This window comes from Cyprinodon variegatus, unplaced genomic scaffold (assembly GCF_000732505.1).
Source record: "Cyprinodon variegatus isolate N-32 unplaced genomic scaffold, C_variegatus-1.0 Scaffold985, whole genome shotgun sequence".
Classification (NCBI taxonomy): domain Eukaryota; kingdom Metazoa; phylum Chordata; class Actinopteri; order Cyprinodontiformes; family Cyprinodontidae; genus Cyprinodon; species Cyprinodon variegatus.
In genome coordinates, this window is record NW_015151438.1 from 1 (window position 1) to 17825 (window position 17825).

General features: G+C 37.2%; 1 protein-coding gene across 1 annotated transcript in view; it reads right to left on the bottom strand.

Annotated features, from left to right (window-relative positions):
- Positions 1-10012: 10012 nt before the first annotated feature.
- The window catches only part of dok7 (docking protein 7), a 36218-nt gene continuing 28405 nt past the window's right edge, over positions 10013-17825 (bottom strand). Inside the window, exons 8-10 of the mRNA XM_015399052.1 lie at positions 16927-16975; positions 13898-13986; positions 10013-10142 (exon numbers count right to left, since the gene is read on the bottom strand). Of these exons, the coding sequence (XP_015254538.1) occupies positions 10065-10142; positions 13898-13986; positions 16927-16975 (216 nt within the window). The 3' untranslated portion in view covers positions 10013-10064. The remainder of the gene's footprint in view (positions 10143-13897; positions 13987-16926; positions 16976-17825) is intronic.

The window sequence follows — 17825 nt, forward strand, 5'->3', positions numbered from 1 at the left end:
TCTCTCCAGGATATGTACGCCTCCAGGACTCTGAGGTGTGCAGGGCAGAGTGTGGCTGATCCCTCGCTCCCCAGCCACAAACTATTTCAGACACTTTCCCTCTGGCAGGAGGCTGCGGTCTATCAGGACCAACACCTCACGCCACAAGAACAGTTTCTTCCTATCTCTACCAGCCTTATCAACAAGGCCCAGAGCCCCCCGTGACACTGACACTGCCTCTCTCACTCCCCTGTTCAGAACCTAGAGGCTACACCAACATAGAATCTCCAGACCTCCTGCGTTACATTAACGCACAGTCTACTGTGTATATAGTATATAGCTATATCATTTATAATGTGTATAGTATATTGTATGTTTTTATATTGTATATAGCTATAGATTATGTATGCTCTATATATATACAATTTGTCTGAGCCATTAACACCAAGTCTAATTCCTTGTAAGTGTAAACCTACTTGGCAATGAAGTTGATTCTGATTACTTTAGGGTTTTACAATCAACCACTTTGGGATTGAGCTATGGCCATTTCTAAATAGCTTCCTCTTGGTTGTAACAGCACTAACAGGTGACTGAGAATAATTTTGTTCCACTGTCCCCCTGCCCAGTAAGTCCACAGCTGGACCTACTCAGGGGACAGCTTATCATGACAATGTGCTCTACCCTAAATCCCAGCTGTTTGAAGCAGCAGCCGAATGGCCTTTTTTTAGACCTCTGGACATAAAAGTGATTGAGAAAGCTGAATTTGATAATATACATTTAATAATGTAATGCATCATCTCTGAAAATAATGCATGTTGTGTTTTGTGGTTGTCAAGAGAAATCATGGCAATGCTGGCAGCTGTAACTCAAATGTGCTGATTCATCCTGTCTGGCCTTTAAGCTCAGAAAGGATAAAAGAGTATGTGCTGTGAAAAAAAGAAGAGAGAAGCAAGTGAAGCCTTCTATTTCTGTGACTCCTAAATGGCAGCAAGCAGTGGCCATTACCAACAGCTGAGAAGCTTCAACCCCAGGGGACACTTAAGATCAGTGAGAGGCCATTAGATGCCAGGAGAATCTCAGTGGGTACAGCCTTTGGCAACGTCTAACCTAATTGATCAGACATCAAGCAGCCCTCGCAGAAGTGTGGTGTTTTATGATGGCTACCATTAGAACATTGGGTTTGCCCACAGCACTATGGCTGGGGGAGGTTTTTTCATTATAAGCTTTGCAGAGTCTCCAGGGGAGATTCTAGAGGCAGAACCTGGTGGAGTTCAGTGGTCCAACTTACAGTCAAAGCCCTTAGACAAAGAATGCAGACTGGTTGACAGCTTTGTCTTTAGGGTCAGCAGACAGGTCTCTTCATGTGCTGTGCAATTTTCAGAAATGATAAAAAAAAGCTGGATTTCACCTTTAACTGTTTGACCAGATGGTTCAAAAATATTTTATGTTTAGTCTGTTAATACACCATACCTGCTACACAAAAAATATATAGCTTTTTTGTTATTTAGATTTTGACTAAGTAGTTAAGAAATTTGAGAATTTAGGGAAAGTTTACTGATGATTGTTGGAAAGGAAGCTTTGACTGTTGGCTTGACCTTGGATTTCGGGAGAGTATGGTGGCTTTCATCTGGGTCTTGGACAGTAGCTTTACCATTTCATCATGTGTTTTGGCAATTTACAGGACTTGTTTCCCTTGAGATAAAATGTGGTTCTACAGGTGTCTGCCTTCCAGTCCTTCTATACTCCCCAAAAAAGGTAAATCAATACCTCAGGTCTGAGGTAAGTCTCTACCTCAATCTGAGGTGTCACGGGAGATGGACAGACAGCTTGGGGTCTCTATTCATCTTCTGCCACTTATCCATTAAGATTACACAGGTTGGGACCTATTTCAAATCATCTATGAGAAAAAGGTGGAGTAAACTATGGACAGATTGACAGGATAACACATAGACATACAGCCATGCATACACCTAAGGCAATGTAGAGACCCCAATCCTAGCATTTTTTTGGACTGTGGGAGGAAGCTAGAGCACCCAAAGTTTTTTACGCATGCGCAGGGAAAACATGCAAACTTGCAGTAGAAAGACACTAGGCCATGAATACAACCATGGGGACTCCTTGATAAAAGGATTCGGTGCTACAAACTGTACGATCGCAAAGCTCGGTTTGGGGACTTGGCTTTACTAATTTGGGTTCAGGTTAATTCTTTCAAAGATCTAGTGAGGAGCAAAGACCAGTGTAGCCTTTGGATTAACTGCCACTGTAGGCTATAAACAATACATTCACATTTTAAGAAGGAGAAAACAATAGTAACTCCTGATTTGATGGAATACTATTTAAAAAAATCCCAATCTTTAATACTGTTTCCTGCTTCCTAATGCAAACTTGTGCCACCAGGCCTGAGCACCTCCTGCTCATCCTCACCCATTAACTGCCTGCTGAGGTAGAATAATGAGAAAAACTACATGGAGGCTACTACAGTGTGTGCGTGAGAAGGTACCCAAATATGACTGATAGGTTCGGTGACAGACAGTGGCAGCAGCTGGGGCTTCTCAGAGCAGGTATGCATTAGACAGAGGGCATGTGCGTGCAGGATGCTTAAAGTCACCAAATGTCCACTAACAACTGTCCTCTCACCTCATGTCAGTGCAGCAGCCCACTCGCGCATCCCTCCACTCATTGAGTTAAGCATCTAGTTGCTTTACATACAAGTGGCTGTTATGTAACCAGAATTTCTGGTGTTGCATAAATCGCAGATGGTGCTCAGATTTGCACTGAAAACAGTAGGGAGAGACTATGAATTACCCTAAAGGGTGCATCAATTTACAAAATTTTCTGTTTTTGTATGATTAAATGACTGTTATCATGGATATTAACAGAGATTTTCTAGTGCCTATTGCTGGTGATAAACTATATATTTACATACGTTGATTACAACAACAAATTTTGTGATATTCTTAAAATCAGAATTAGAAAATGTTTCTGTCACATTTGTTTTGGTGGTCAGGTGCCAACATAGACAAGCAGATACTGTTAACATAAATAAATAAGGGAGTATAACACTTATAATTTAGAATTTAAAAATATAGGTTATGAATAATGAGCACTATGACAAGTTATTAAACAACAACAACATGTGCTGAGAGTTTTGGTTTGCTGTTTTTGATTTTCCCCATGGGAAAAGTATTAGTGGAGGACATGAGCTTTGTTAATGAGGCTAATAGTAGATTGCAAGAAGCTAATTTTTGTGGCAGCATGTTCTGGTCCTGATGGACCTCAGTCTCCTCCTAGAGAGTAGAGCCTAAAACAGATTGTTTCCAAGGTTGGGAGGGAATCTTACCTGCTCGCATCTGGGTTTTGGAGGTTACAGTTCCTAAAGTAACCTGGCATAAGCAAGATCAATACCATGTAGAATTCCTACTGAACTACATGTATTGATCTGGTAAGCCACATTTAGAAATTTGTGCAAAAGGGAGAGACATTCAGTACAAATCTTTAAGTTGATTGGGTACCTGCCTCTCATGTTGATTTTCTAGCCAATCACAGCAGCAGTAGCAGCTTCGTTTGTTTCACATCTAGGGATGTTAAGTGATCAATCAAACTCTCAGCAAATCTGGTTGGGGAGAACACCCAACCACCTTTCCGCGAAGACCAAATAATGTCTTTTTAGTCTTTTTACTCGATTTTCAAAAAGAAATTGAGGGTATTCAAGCTAAAACTGGTGCAGTCAGCTTTGTTTTGCTTTAGCCCTCCTTCTCTGGTTGATACAATGTCATACACATCCCTGCATTTCATTGGTCCAAAATATTTCTGTATTGAGGCCAAGCGTTTCTGCCGGCTCCTGGCAATATGTTTTTACCGGAGTTTGTGAATTCACAAATCTCACAGCAGTTCATATTGCTTGCAAGGTAAGTCTTCAAGGATGGACTCTATGAGGGCAGAGTAGAGTGGAGCTGTTCAGATAACACTTGAGTTCCAAAGCTATGATGGTGTCCAAGTAGCGAAAGGAGTCTACATGGGCAAGTGTGTTTTAGAGTATTAAACTACAGACTATACTGGCCACACCAGGTCATCAATCTTTCACCTGTAGACAGACTCATACATCTCAAAATAAGCCTAACTTCAGTAGCTTGACAGATACATGACTGGGAGTGCAGCTGTTGATGTAGAGAGAGAGGAGCAGAGGAGAAAGAACAGAGCTCTGAGGGGAAAAGGTGTTGATGGTCTTGGAGTCAGAGACCCTTTTTCTCAGCTTCACATGCTGCTTCTCACCTGTCAGGAAGGTTTTGATCCACCTGCAGGTGGAGTCAGACATGTTCAGCTGGGAGTGCTTGTCCTGCAAAAAGGCTAGGAGCATTGTGTGGAAGTAGAGCTGGAATTTCACTTTAGGATTCTGGCATAGGTGCCTTGGCTGTCCAGGTGCTAAGGGGTGTAGTGAGGGCTTCATGTGGCCTCCAGATTCACTCCAATACAGTGCACGGTGAGCTTTATTGAATGGCTTTCCATGGCAGCTGTAATGCAGAGCATTAGATGCTTTCCTGTTTAGCACACAGCTACTAGACTAGAGCAGTTTAGGCCTAATCTCTGGAGTGACAAGTCATGCTTTTGTTTAATGTGGGCGTAATGTGTTATGGGGTTGTTTATCAGGAGCTGTGCATGGTCACTTAGTTCTAGCAGAAAGAACTCTTAATGCTTAATAAAATTTGGGACTATTCTATGCTCCCAACTTTATGGGAACATTTGGAGAGGCCCTAATCCTCACGCATCATATCCATGACTGTGCACGAGTGCACAAAATAAGGTCCATTGAGACATGGATGAGAGAGTTTGGTGAGGATGAGCATCACAGTCGCGTATAGCTCTGACCTCAACCAATAGAACACATCTAGGATGAATTAGCCAGGCCTTTATTGATTTTAATAACCACACAACTAACACTTGTGGAGAGCCTTGTCAGAAGAGATAAAGCAAGAATAGCTGCAAAGGGTGGACTTATATCATATTAAAGAATGGGATGTCAATTAAGTTTATTTGTAAGTCAAAGTGAATGCTTTATTAATATTAGAGTATCCACAGTAACAACAAAACTTTGGAAAAACTTCAAAAGGCAAAGTAAGATCAATTTGAAAGGGAAGGTAAGTTTATATAACACATGTCAGTATCAAGATAATTCAATGAGTTGTAAATGAAAAAACTGGTAAATATTTATTATAGGGTTAAAAAGGTAGTTTATAAAGGTAATAAGAAAAAGTTACTAATAAAGGGGAATAAAATTAATAATTAAAGTACCGGTAATATTTGAATTTCTTCCCCAATTGGAAAAATATCCACTATTCTTCTGTCTAATTTGAACCACACATTTGGTGTTAACTTCTTTTGCAATATTTACAACGTATTTTGTTTTGTTTGGATATTAACTTAAAGAGCTCTTTAATTTCACTCAAAAATCTACAAGGATATTTTGAAATAGACAAGAGCTGTTTTCTTGTTAAAAGAGAAAAGGTTTAAAACATGACCAGATCAAAATGTCCGAAATGAGATGAGAAAATTGGGTCGTAAAACTTTCATGAAATTTGCTTTATAAATACATTTAACAAGCCTTAATTTAACTTTACCTGTAAATATTTTCTGGAGTGTGTTTCCATCCACGCTTGATGAGGTGAGCATGAAATCAAATACCTTGCTGTTGTTGCAATGATATGTATTAATGTGTGATATAGTCTTAACCAAAGTATAAAAATAGTTGAAAGACAAAAATAGTTGAAAGACAAAATAGTTGAAAATGAAAGACATTAACAAAGATGTTATTCCAAAACTATATTTAAAGAAAAAGCTGGAACACAATCCAACTACAGTTATGTACAAATACCTTTGTTTAAAGAAATATGCCCTGTGGTCCAATAAAATCAAACCGTACAGTGTTGACTTAAAATGGCAATTATTGCAAAAATTATATCAGGTGAAGAGGAAGAGGGAAATGTTTAATCTTCAAAACTGCATCACAGCAGTGACATACTGTGGGTGTTTCGCATGAAAAGAGACTGTTGCACTTCCCAAAATAGATGGTATCATGAGGAAATAACTCTAAATAGGTAGCATAAGGTTGGATGAAATCAGTATAGCAGTTGGACAACAGCTATATCACCACAAAAATTACAAAGTGACAGACAGAAAACACAGTTGATGTTTTTGAGTGTCCATAACAAAAAATTATCTCTTCCAAAAAAAAAAAACCTAAAGGAAGAACTACTGTGCCTTGGGAGAGTATTCGCCCCCTTGAACTCTTCTACCTTTTACCACATTTCAGGCTTTAAAGATAAATATATAAAATTATAAATTGTTTTGTGAAGAATAATCAATGACAAGAGGGACACAATCATGAAGTGAGCGAAATTTATTAGATATTTTCAAATTCTAGCAAACAAAAAACTGAAGAGTGGGACGTGCAAGATGAATCATCCCCTTTACCTTCAGTGCAGCAAACTCTGCAGAAATTCAGGGACGAGCTCTGAATGATACATTGTTGACCTAAATGACTGGATGATAAATAGGATCCACCTGTTTTCCATCAAGTCTGTATAAAAGCACCTGCTCTGTGATAGTCTCAGAGGTTTGTTTAAAGCTCAGAGAACATCATGAAGAACAAGGAATACACCAGGCAGATACTGCTGTGGAGTATTTGGATACAAAATGATCACTGGATAAACTGTAGAAATCTACAGCTGAGGAACGAGATTCTTTACCTAGGACTGGCCTTTATGAGAGAAAGCCATTTCCTAAATATATCCATAAAAAGCCTTGATTAATATTTGAAACAAGCCTCCTGGGGGAGACAGCAAACATGTGGAAGAAGGATCTCTGGTCAGATGAAGCCAAAATCAAACTTTTTGGTAACAATGCAAAACATTATGTTTGCTGTTAAAGTAACAGTGCTCATCACCCTGAACGTACCATCCCCACTGTCAAACATGGTGGTAGCAGCATCTGCTTTTCTTCAGCAGGAACAGGGAAGATGGTTAAAATCAATGAGAGGATGGATGGAGCCAAATACTGGACCATTCTAGAAGAAAACCTGATGGGGTTTGCAAAAGAGCCAACACTGGTAGGAAGATTTATCTTCCAACAAGACAGTGATCCAAAACATAAAGCAAATCTACAATAGAATGGTTTACAAATACACATATCCAGGTGTTGAATGGCCAAGTCAAAGTCCAGACCTGAATCTAATCGAGAATCGATCGAAATAACTGAAAACTGTAATTCACAAACGCTTTCCATCCAACCCCTCTGAGCTCCAGGTGTTCTTCAATAAAGAATGAATAAAATGATAGTTTCTCGATGTGCAAAACTGATAGACATACCCCAAGCGACTTGCATCTGTAACCGCAGCAAAAGGTGTAGCTAATTCTTCAGAAAAAATTACTATTTTATATCTTTACGTTTGAAGCCTGAAATTCAGCATAGATGCTTGGCGGCCCATTCAAATACAGGCAGATTTGCTGCAAAATAACCAAAATAACTTTGGGTTATTTTTCACAACCTTTACAAAAAAGCTTACTGTTTGAGAGGTTGTACTATATATTATATTTCTGTTGTTAACCGTGTGAAATGTGTTTTATTTTTTTGATCTAGAGCCTGTTTCAATCATTGTTGATAACTTTTTATACGTGTAATGTTTTGCTTACATAATCAAAGACGAGTGGAGCAAACTAAATTTAGATTTTCTACTAACATTAACGGTGTTAAGTATCAGTGGATGTAGTCTTACAAATAGTTACCTCTTTACATTAGTGTTTATTTTATGCATTATGCAATGTATTACTGCATCTAACGAATTCATTATTTCATCCGTCTCAAACATATTCCTCATTATTGTTACTTAATGCTAGGTAGAAGCAGAAATGATGAAATTGTGATATCAAATCTATTTTCTATTTTCCTGCATTTCAGCATGGTTTTGAAATGTCTATTGCAAGGATCAGCATTCCACGGCTCCAGAGCCACATGCTGCTCTTAAATGCCCCCCTTGCGGCTCCTTTGAGCTTTTTCAAAAATGTATGACAGAAAGAGATGGATTTTTTCATTTATTTGTTTTCATATGGTGTGAGGGAGGTCAAACAAATATTCCTTATGTTTCCAATGCTGTAAAAAATTTTATAATACATAAACTTAAATAATAAATTTTAACATTTCTGTCAAGGGAGAATTGCGTAATAGCCTGTGACAGTGCGGCTCGGTGCAGTGTCAGGCAGGTGGCTGTTGTAAAAAAAAGCGGCAGGTGTGTCTCAGGACATGGATCCCAAAGGGGAAAAAGCAAGATAGCTGATGAGAACAGAGGGTTCAAAGAAGAATTGACAACATTTGCTTTTATTACCAAAGCGGAAGGATTGCCTGCATGTTTTCTTTGTGATTAGAAGTTGTCAAATAAATAAAAAAACGTCATTTGCAAAAGCCTTTCCCGGGGAGGGCATGCTAAATGTGCAGCCAACCACAAAATTGGGAGTGAGAGAAAAAGTGTGATTGCAGAATGACTGGATAAAAAAATAGGAGAACAAAGAAAGATTTAAGAAGTGGAGTGCATCGCCAAACTCCACTAAAGCTGCTAGTTTTGTTAGAAGCATTAAAAACCATTTACAGATCAAACAGGTAGCTCTCCTATGAAGCATGTGAACTTTCTTCCAGTTTTCCCTCCAAATTCTCAAAATAAAAATAACACCAAAAATCTGATTTCTTTATTGTGTTTCTATAATTTCATCAATGCAATAATATATCAGTTTTGTAAAGGAATTTAAACTTAAAGCACCAAATATATTACAACAGACTGGTTACATGATGTGACATTTGCTTCAGGATAAACATTTAAACATGAGTGCTTATTATATATTTAAGCCCACATAGACCTTTTTTTTAGTGGGCCAACACACTTTGAGCCATGCGAGGCTTATATAAGACTTTTAGATTTTTGCGGCTCCAGACAGTTTTGGTTTTTTGGTCCAGTATGGCTCTTTGAATGGCTTCGATTGCCAACCCCTGGTCTATGGAAATGCAAGCATGAGCAGCTAACGTCCCTCGATCCATTTAAGCTCCATGCGTCAACATTGCTCTTTGAAATGTTGCCCATTGTCACCAAAGGAGTTGTCAGAACTCTCTTATGCAATGATAAATAAGCAATGGTGTTTTGTAGGGGTGGGCTACAGTAAGAGTGGGAAAATATTCTAGTTGCATATAATTCCATGTAAACTGGGTATTATTATTGCGGTAACACATTTTTGCACTGTTATAGATAAAAAAAAATTCTATGTGCTAAAAGTTTTGAAAATTCTTTCAACCTCTAAGTCCTATTATGGAAGGTGCACAGACTGTTATGCATGAGGCCCCTGTTTTTTTTTAAGTGCTAAATTTATCTGAGGTGCTTCCATCCATCCATTGTCAATACCAACCAACGGTGGAGTTGGTGCATATCACCAACAAAACTACATAAGAAAAGGGCAAGGCAAATTCATTTGTATTGTGCAGTTCAGTGCAGGACAATTCAAAGTACATATCCAAACTTACTGTTTATGTAGTTCATTTTCCTCTGTGCTATATTAAATTAGTCATACCAACTCGATTGATGCTCATGTTTCTGTAATTCCTCTTTTTATTTAACCTGTTTCCACTGACAGCTGGTATGTGACGTGCTCAGCTGCTCCATACATGAAAACAACTTGTAAAAACAATTTTCATCAACGGCGCAATCCATTTGCCTAAATAAAGTGAATTACAATGTGGATGTTCCTCCCTCCTTAGGGATTTTATGCCATCTGTTAGTCTGCTATTACAGATGGAATTATTTTAATAGACTCATTACAATTCATAAACAGACAAAAAGCAAAGCTTTAAAGCAATCCTGATTCAAGTGAGTGACTCATCTTTTTTTTTTCATTATCAATAAGTAGGTTAAGGTTATTTTAAGAAGCCTGAATTATGCCTCACCAAAACTTAATAAGGTAAAATAGGAGTGATTTGCATTATTTTGACATGATGGGTGGATGTAAATAAAAACAATCAATCAAAGCCTGTGATGTTGACCACTTGAGTCGCTTTCACTGACCTTCAGCCTCTTGGAAGAGCCTTTGTTGGCTGTAGCTGCCCATAAGCTCATATTTGCTTTTCTCTTCACCCTGTAACACAGACAAGAGAGCACATGTAAACATAATGGAATATCGTGACCATACCACAAAAATGGATTTATTACATAAGGCTGATTTTCTTCTTTTTTTCCAAATCAGTGGAGATGTCATAAGGATTTGTGGGCAGAGTGGATGAGCAAGATTTACTGAGAACCAAGAGCCATGTCTCACTTGTAGACAGTCTGTCTGAGGTATTATTATCTAAGCCTAACAGTGTCTTTCAGTCTGCAGCTCTGTAATTCTGGATAACTGACAGCAACTGTGCTGGGAAAATTGCTCAAGAACCACAGCTATTTTGATTTCAGCCTCGATGGAAAGCAGTGGCCTGCATTGTGCTCGCCTTGATCCAGAACAAAATGTGAGTTATTTCTAACAAAGACATTCATCTGAGCAAAATCATCCCTGTTGGATAATAAACCAACCATTTTGATTTATTATATTTTCTATTAAAATAATCTGTTATATATTTGTTGCCATCAGAGCAATGAAATCCTTCTTATTAATGCTGACCAGGCCTTTTTTATCTTTCCACTGGTACTTTGACAATTAATCTTTGGTGATGAGTTACAAGTCTTTGAAATTAGAATACATCTCTTCCATCACGCTAATAATTACCTCCCTCCATATATTTCCTGTCATATATTCTGAACTTTGGTTCGGCCACATGTTGGAAAAGTCTTACATAGACTGAACCAACAAAAACTCAAGTGAATTGTGTGACTGCAAAATAAATAGACAGTTTTAACTAATTACATTGTTGACATAATATAAAAACTTTTAACTAGATACCGATGATAAGAACTATACTTACAACTTATAATTTTTTGATGCACACGCAACCTTTTTTAAAAGCATATGGAATCCCCTTATAAAGAGCAGAGAACACAACTAATTACTGTATGACAATATTTATCAAAATTATTAAGTTTTAGCAATTTCAATCCATTTCGAGTAAAAACTTAAAAATGTAGATTTGTTTTAGAAAAAAAACAGTAGATGTGATAACATTGGGAATGTTTTAATATAATTCGTTGACATGTATTTTGATTCGGCAAATCAATTAACCAGACTTGTATTACTATGGAGTAAGCATGGATTTTTTTTTAAATTCTTTTTATGTAAAAAAATGGTTTGTAACAGCTACATATAAATCAGTACATACCAGCATATACAGCATGTAAAGCAAGAATATATGATATTATTGGATACCATAAAGTCAATCTAATACGATGAAATGTGGCTTCAATTCCCCACCTCACCTCTTCTGTGTCACTATCTGTGTCACCATGATGATGAAGGTGATTAAATTAGAAACCCAGCGGAACAATGCCAGAGGGACAGGTTACGATGAGGATCCAGAATAAGAGAGATCAGAAGGCATAAGCTACATAAGAATATTAAAAGAACCAAATAGAAAAAGGTGAAGAATTATTAATTGAAAACACAAAAAGATGCAACTCATGGCATGAAAAAACTTTAAAAGATTTATCTAAATCAGCTTAATAAAATATGGAGAGGTTGTGAAATAAACTGCTCAACACCTCCAGTCAAGAAGGTGGCGGTGATATAAAACCAAGGGCCAGAAAAGGAAACACTATCCATATTCTGCCATTTGTCCATAAAACAAGATAAAGAACACTGTTGCTATGTATCCACTTTCTTTAGATCATTCTGGATCACAAAACATACTGTATCCCACAATTAATCAGAGTTTTATCTTTTCAGCCCACTTCCTGTGTTGCCCAAATCAGCTGGCTTCTTTAAAGACCCCGCCTCAAGCATGCAGTTAAGGCCTCACCTGTTTCCACTGCCATTGTGGCTTGCTGCTGGTGTCTTCTCAACATATTCATCTGAAATATTTAACCCTATTGATCTGATTGCTGGGTGAGTTTATTTGATACATTATTATTTTTCCTTGTGGTATTTCTGCCCATTAGAGCGTTGATTTATTAGAAGCATTGGCATTGTTTACCTGGACCGTCGTTGGGATTCTGCCAGAGCTGATTGTGGCTAAGTACACCCCGCTCTCTTTGAAAAGGTAACTTGATTGCTAATTTTTTGTGCGTGTTTGACACGTTTACCTTGATTCCGAAGCAGTTTAAAACAAGATTGATCTGAGCAGTGTAGCTATACTTAAGTTGATATCATGCAGTATGTATATTTATTTAATTTTTTTCCTTTCTCTCACTCTGCTTGAGTATTTGACAATTTGTTTTATTTTTCTTATTTGGTATTTTGAAAGTGCACTTTAACTTTAAATTGATTAAGCTTTATATAAGATACTTTTTTTGTTTTACTTTATTTGAATTATGGTTAATTTAAACTGAATGTTTGTCTAATTATTAGGAATATAATTAATGCATTTGTATTAAGTATGCATAAATTAAATTATTAAATTGAGTAATTGTTTCCTTTGTATTATATTTGCATTTAATTGTTTTTGAAAGAAATTAATGGGTTTTACTGACCTTTTAGGTCGGGTTTTTTTTTTATCCTGACGGATCAGATCCTCATCTGGATCTGAAGATGGCGAGTTAGACATGGACTACGGATTTTATGATTTTGAAATTAATTTTTGAGTCAATTCTCTAGTGTGTCATCGTATGGCTGTAATTGTCTTTTTTTTATTCAATCACCTAATCTACATCCATCAAACCTAAAAGCACTTCCTGCTGTTTTTTTCCACACCTCAAGCTCCTTAAAAGGACACTCTTCTGATGCTGCATTTGTAGCCACAGTTAGCTGCCTAGCCCAATAGTGTTACAATATCTTTAAAGGTCATAGCAACAACTTTTTCATCAAAACGATTAATTTTTCAATCATATTGCATAATCATATCACTTTGCAACCGGTCACGAGAGATGCAGCTCAGGTGATATCCAGATGCTAGTGGCTTGGTCTTATTTTTCTCAGATTCAAGCCAAAAAATAACCAAAACTACTGTAGTGTTACCATACGTTTCAGTGTTGATGCCAAGCAAAGAGGCTTGGAAGCTACTTGGAGGAACAAAAGCAAGCGTGCACAGTTGCTCCGCTTTAAACTTGTAGCTTTCACCTTCAAATCAGAATTTCCTTCCTGTATGAATGACTTGTGATCTGCTTTGAGGTCAGGGCCAGATTGTATTAGAGCTGACAAAGTAGCAATTTAATAATCAAGCAAGTTTTAAGATGCCTCTAGTAACACTAAAAAAAAAAGAAAGAAAAAACGTATTAACTTCTTCCTGTGTGACCAGGCCCCTCCCCTACGCAAAGAAGTCTTTCCCGATAAAGCTGGTGCCTTCTGATTCGTTTACTTTAAGAATAGGAACTAAACTGTACATTCTTTTAACAATCACCTCACTTATATTTTCCCTTGATGAACTATTTAGGTACTAAAGTCAGATTGTTTAAAGTGTTAAAAAATGTATGGCTACAATTACAGCTCAGTCGTGGCCTCTTTTTAGGATCCTTATTGGAAACTGAAGCCAAGTCTCTGAAAATTCTTAAACTACACCTGATTTAAAAACTTAAAAGTAGTTTACAGATTATTTACTCAATTCAACACTGGAAAGATCAACTAAAAAGCTGTCTTCAACCACAAAGAGCAACAAAAATATAATCATTATCTTGAATTTGGGATTTAAGACATAATACCTGTAACAATAAAACAGCTGAAGATCCAGATATATGAACCATAACACACAGTTACAGTCGAAATGTGTGAACAGCTGATAGCATAAAGCCACTCATAGAATTGTATCAACCTACCTCTGGGTGTTTCTCTGGCACCCGATTCTCCATGATCTCATAAGCTGGATCAGCTTTGCGCCTCTCTTCTTTACTAGTAAACTTTTTTTCTGGCAGAAAGAAGGAAATTCATTTTTTTAGTAAAGCCATGCTATAAAATAGAAAAATACCTAGAACAGAGATTGTTTTGTTGTTGGGGTATTTTTATGAGAAGATTTATACCTCGTTTGTTTGCAAATCAACAAAATGTCTTAATTTTGTAATTAAATATGTCTCACATTTAGTTGCAAAGCCAAATGACATTCAAAATAGAAATAGCTTATAATTTTAAAATATCTTTAGCAACCATCAGATTTTTCTCAATGTGAGGAAAGTTTGCCCCATTCCTGACCTTCAGCTCTGAGATGTCTGCAGGGTTTCCTGCATGTTGATGTGTGGTATATTTTGAGTCATTTTCTTCTTTTAGACCCTTAAGGAACCCTAAACGGCTCACATAAAGCTGCCCGTCTTCTGTGACTGTAAGCTGGTCAGGCTCTGTTACAGCAGACCATCACCAAGCCCTGACACTTCGACCTGCATGTTTTGTAGCCGAGGATTTATTTTTCTTAAATGCTGTTTTTGGTTTATCAATTAACTTAACTCTGTTTACAAGGTTATCACATTTAAGTGTGTTTAATATTAATTGAGTTTAAGAAAGGAATGATTGAGATGGCGGATAAATTTGTTCCTCACCTAATGATGTATTTCTTACTACAAATAAGAAAGATTTCAAAATTATCTTTAGGTTATTTATACTGTTTTATAATTTATTAAACACAAAAACATTCAATATGTCAAAAGCAAACAAGGTATCAAGGGGTATTCTATTTTTTTTACATGACTGTGTATGCTCAAATACACAACAACAGTAATAATGTTTTGTTAACTGTGTTTTACCAACCCAAGCCAGCGTGATGAAAACAGAGCGTTAGATCAAAAACACTTGGAGGGAGAAATCATTCTGTTAGTAACAGAAAGAGGTCCACACATGCTGTTAAAGATGGTCAATATGCACAGTAGCTAAATGTCAGTTTAGTCTTCTTCTCCACATGTACAAGAAAAATAGCTGATTACATCTTTATAATGCAAAGACTCTAAAAGCTAAAAACAGGGTTTATAATGTCCAACACAGATGATGATAACCCTAAAAGAAGTTCTGAAAGTAAATGTGTTTTTTTTTTTTTTGCTCCCAAGACATAGTTATTCACTGACCATCTTGGGCTGATATTGTTATGCATATTATTATAGTAGCAAAATGTGGTCAGATGACTATTTGCTCAGTTACCCTGAAAAAGGCTCCACCTCCCATGCAGTGAAAGCCTCTTGAAGCATTTAGCGTACTGAAGTAAGAGAATCTTCATCATTGCAGACAGAGCGTCTGCATAGCATTGCATGATTTTAACTCATCATTACTGGCTAGCTGCTGCTAAATCTGAATGGGAGTTGAGTTAACTTTGTAGAGAGGGTGCAACTGTACTATAATTTAAATTTCTTGTTTGTCATGCATTAGAAAAGACACCGTCGTCAAGAACATTCAAAGAGGTCTGGGAAAGTTGGAGATCAACATACTTGTCCAACATTAATAGTTAATAAACATAATTATCTTAAACAGCATATCTACTTATAGCATTTTGAACAAAGAGGATACAGAATAGTGGAAGGGGGGGATTACCATTACCTACTTTTTTAATAGCTGTCACACATTAACACTCTGCTCAAATTTCTTTAGCACAAATCTAAAATATAAAATGATGACAAAGTCAGAAAATACTACTAACAAGGTGATTTATAAAGACCAATAGATCAAAACTTTTAGATTTTACTCTTCTTTTGTTTTCTTTAATGACTTTTATTTTCACACAAGTACGCAAAGTCAAATACACATTCACTGTCAGCTTGTTTATCATGAGTTTAAATTTGAAATGATGGCTCCTCGAAAGCTGAATCTTAATTTGTGGTCTTCCAGAATGTTGACATGTCTAGAGTATTTTTAGCCATACATTTTAAAAGGATCATTGGAAGGTACAATATACACCTATCGCCTTAAATGATCATGATCGTGTATAACATCTAGGAATTTAATGGTTTTCAAAACAAGCATGGTACCCAGTATCTCATCCATTAGATTTCATCAAGTTGTTGATTAACCATAAAAAGCATTAATTAGAAATGTGTTTGACTAGTATAAAAATCATAATTCTATATTTGAGCATATTTAGGTTTAGAGAGTTTGAATGTAAATGACAAAACAAAATAGCCACACAATCAGTGATTCAATAAGCAGAAAATAGTACAAGGAAAAGGCAGTGAAAAGAATGAAGTCAAGATCCTCTTCAGAGGCACAAAGGATACCAAGGGTCTGTCTCTCTTACCTCCATTTCCTGTTGAATCATTTACATCTTCAGGCTGACACATCTCATCAGCATCTCTGAGGAGTTCACGAAGCAGCTCCTCATCAGCAGTACTGTCACTAACTTGGCTTTTCTTCACGTATAGCTCAGTTGGGACGCTTTGACATCCGGAAATACCCCTGCTGGGGGGCATTTTAGCAGGCGTGACCTGTAGCAGAGGTTGGCAGAGCTCTCCTCGACACTTCAAACAGTTTTCATAAATGACGGCTCTTTTGTTCTGCTGGGAGTCCCAAAGTGGGTTAGCTGGTGCCATGGTGAGCTTATGTGCTGGAGCTGGGCTCATTGACTCGTACAGGCTGGGTGTGTGTGGTTGGCTGTCTGCACTTAGAAAGCTGAACAGATCAGATAAGATGTCTGCTATGTTTTTTTCTTCTCTCTTTGGGAGCATCGCATCCTCCCCCGGCTGCCCTCTCGATGACTCTGCGATGCGTCCATTAGTGGTACAGGTCTTTTCCAGAATACTCTTCACTGTAATGGTGTGCATGACAGTGCATGGCTGCTAGATCAGTGAGTTTTCCCAGCATGCATCAACACTTCTGTTCGTGCATGGGCAAAAGAATACATGCGCCACAGTTAGAAAGCTTTAGAGAGATTTCTTACCTGGTAGGGTTGGCATCACCGAAGAACCCATTTGAAAATAGTGATTACCCTATGAAGTAAAGAAGGTAAAAAATGTTTTTTCTCTCATATGAAGCTACTTTAGAGTCCTTTGGCACGTTATGATTTACTTTTTGATATAATGCTAATATTATTTTAGAAATAAATGATTGCCTGCGAGATTAAATCTAAAAATAATAACAAATTAGCTGGGAGAATCATGTTTTTGATTGAGTTACAATCCCCTGAGACAAATTCCAGCGGTTGATGAAAGAAATAAGTTGTGGAAATATCAGTTTTTGATGTAATGTTGGAAAATACTCATTTGATAGTTATAGTAGTTAAACACATTTGTTAGTTCATCAGTTTCATTGCAATTACACATACCGGTAAATAGCAATATGGTCATTTATATAGCATCAGATCAACACATCCAGATGTACTGAAAACCAAGTTTAAACCAACCATTAAATTAGGAATTAAGACAGTTTATGTGACTTTGAATTTTTAAGCTTGTTTGAGTAACTCAGAAACTCCTGAGTACATTCATTTACATTCATCAGAAAGGGAATGTGTGCCTGAATGTATGAATGACTGAATGTGGTGTAAAATGCTTTGGAGTACCCTCACCCCAAGGCACTATATCAGCTGTTTACTATTTACAACACTACGTGTGTTTACATCATATGATATGAAATAGAGAAAAACTCCAGTAAATTCTAGTTGTGTGGATTAAAAACACAGTGGTGATGTCAAACGAGAGTCCAAAGACTGACACAAAACGAAAGGCTGCAGTAACCTTAATAGTCTCCCTTTAAAATAGGGTGACCAGACGTCCCCGATTTCCGGGGACTGTCCCCGTTTTGGACCACCTGTCCCCGGCTAAAGCTGTCCCCGGAAAT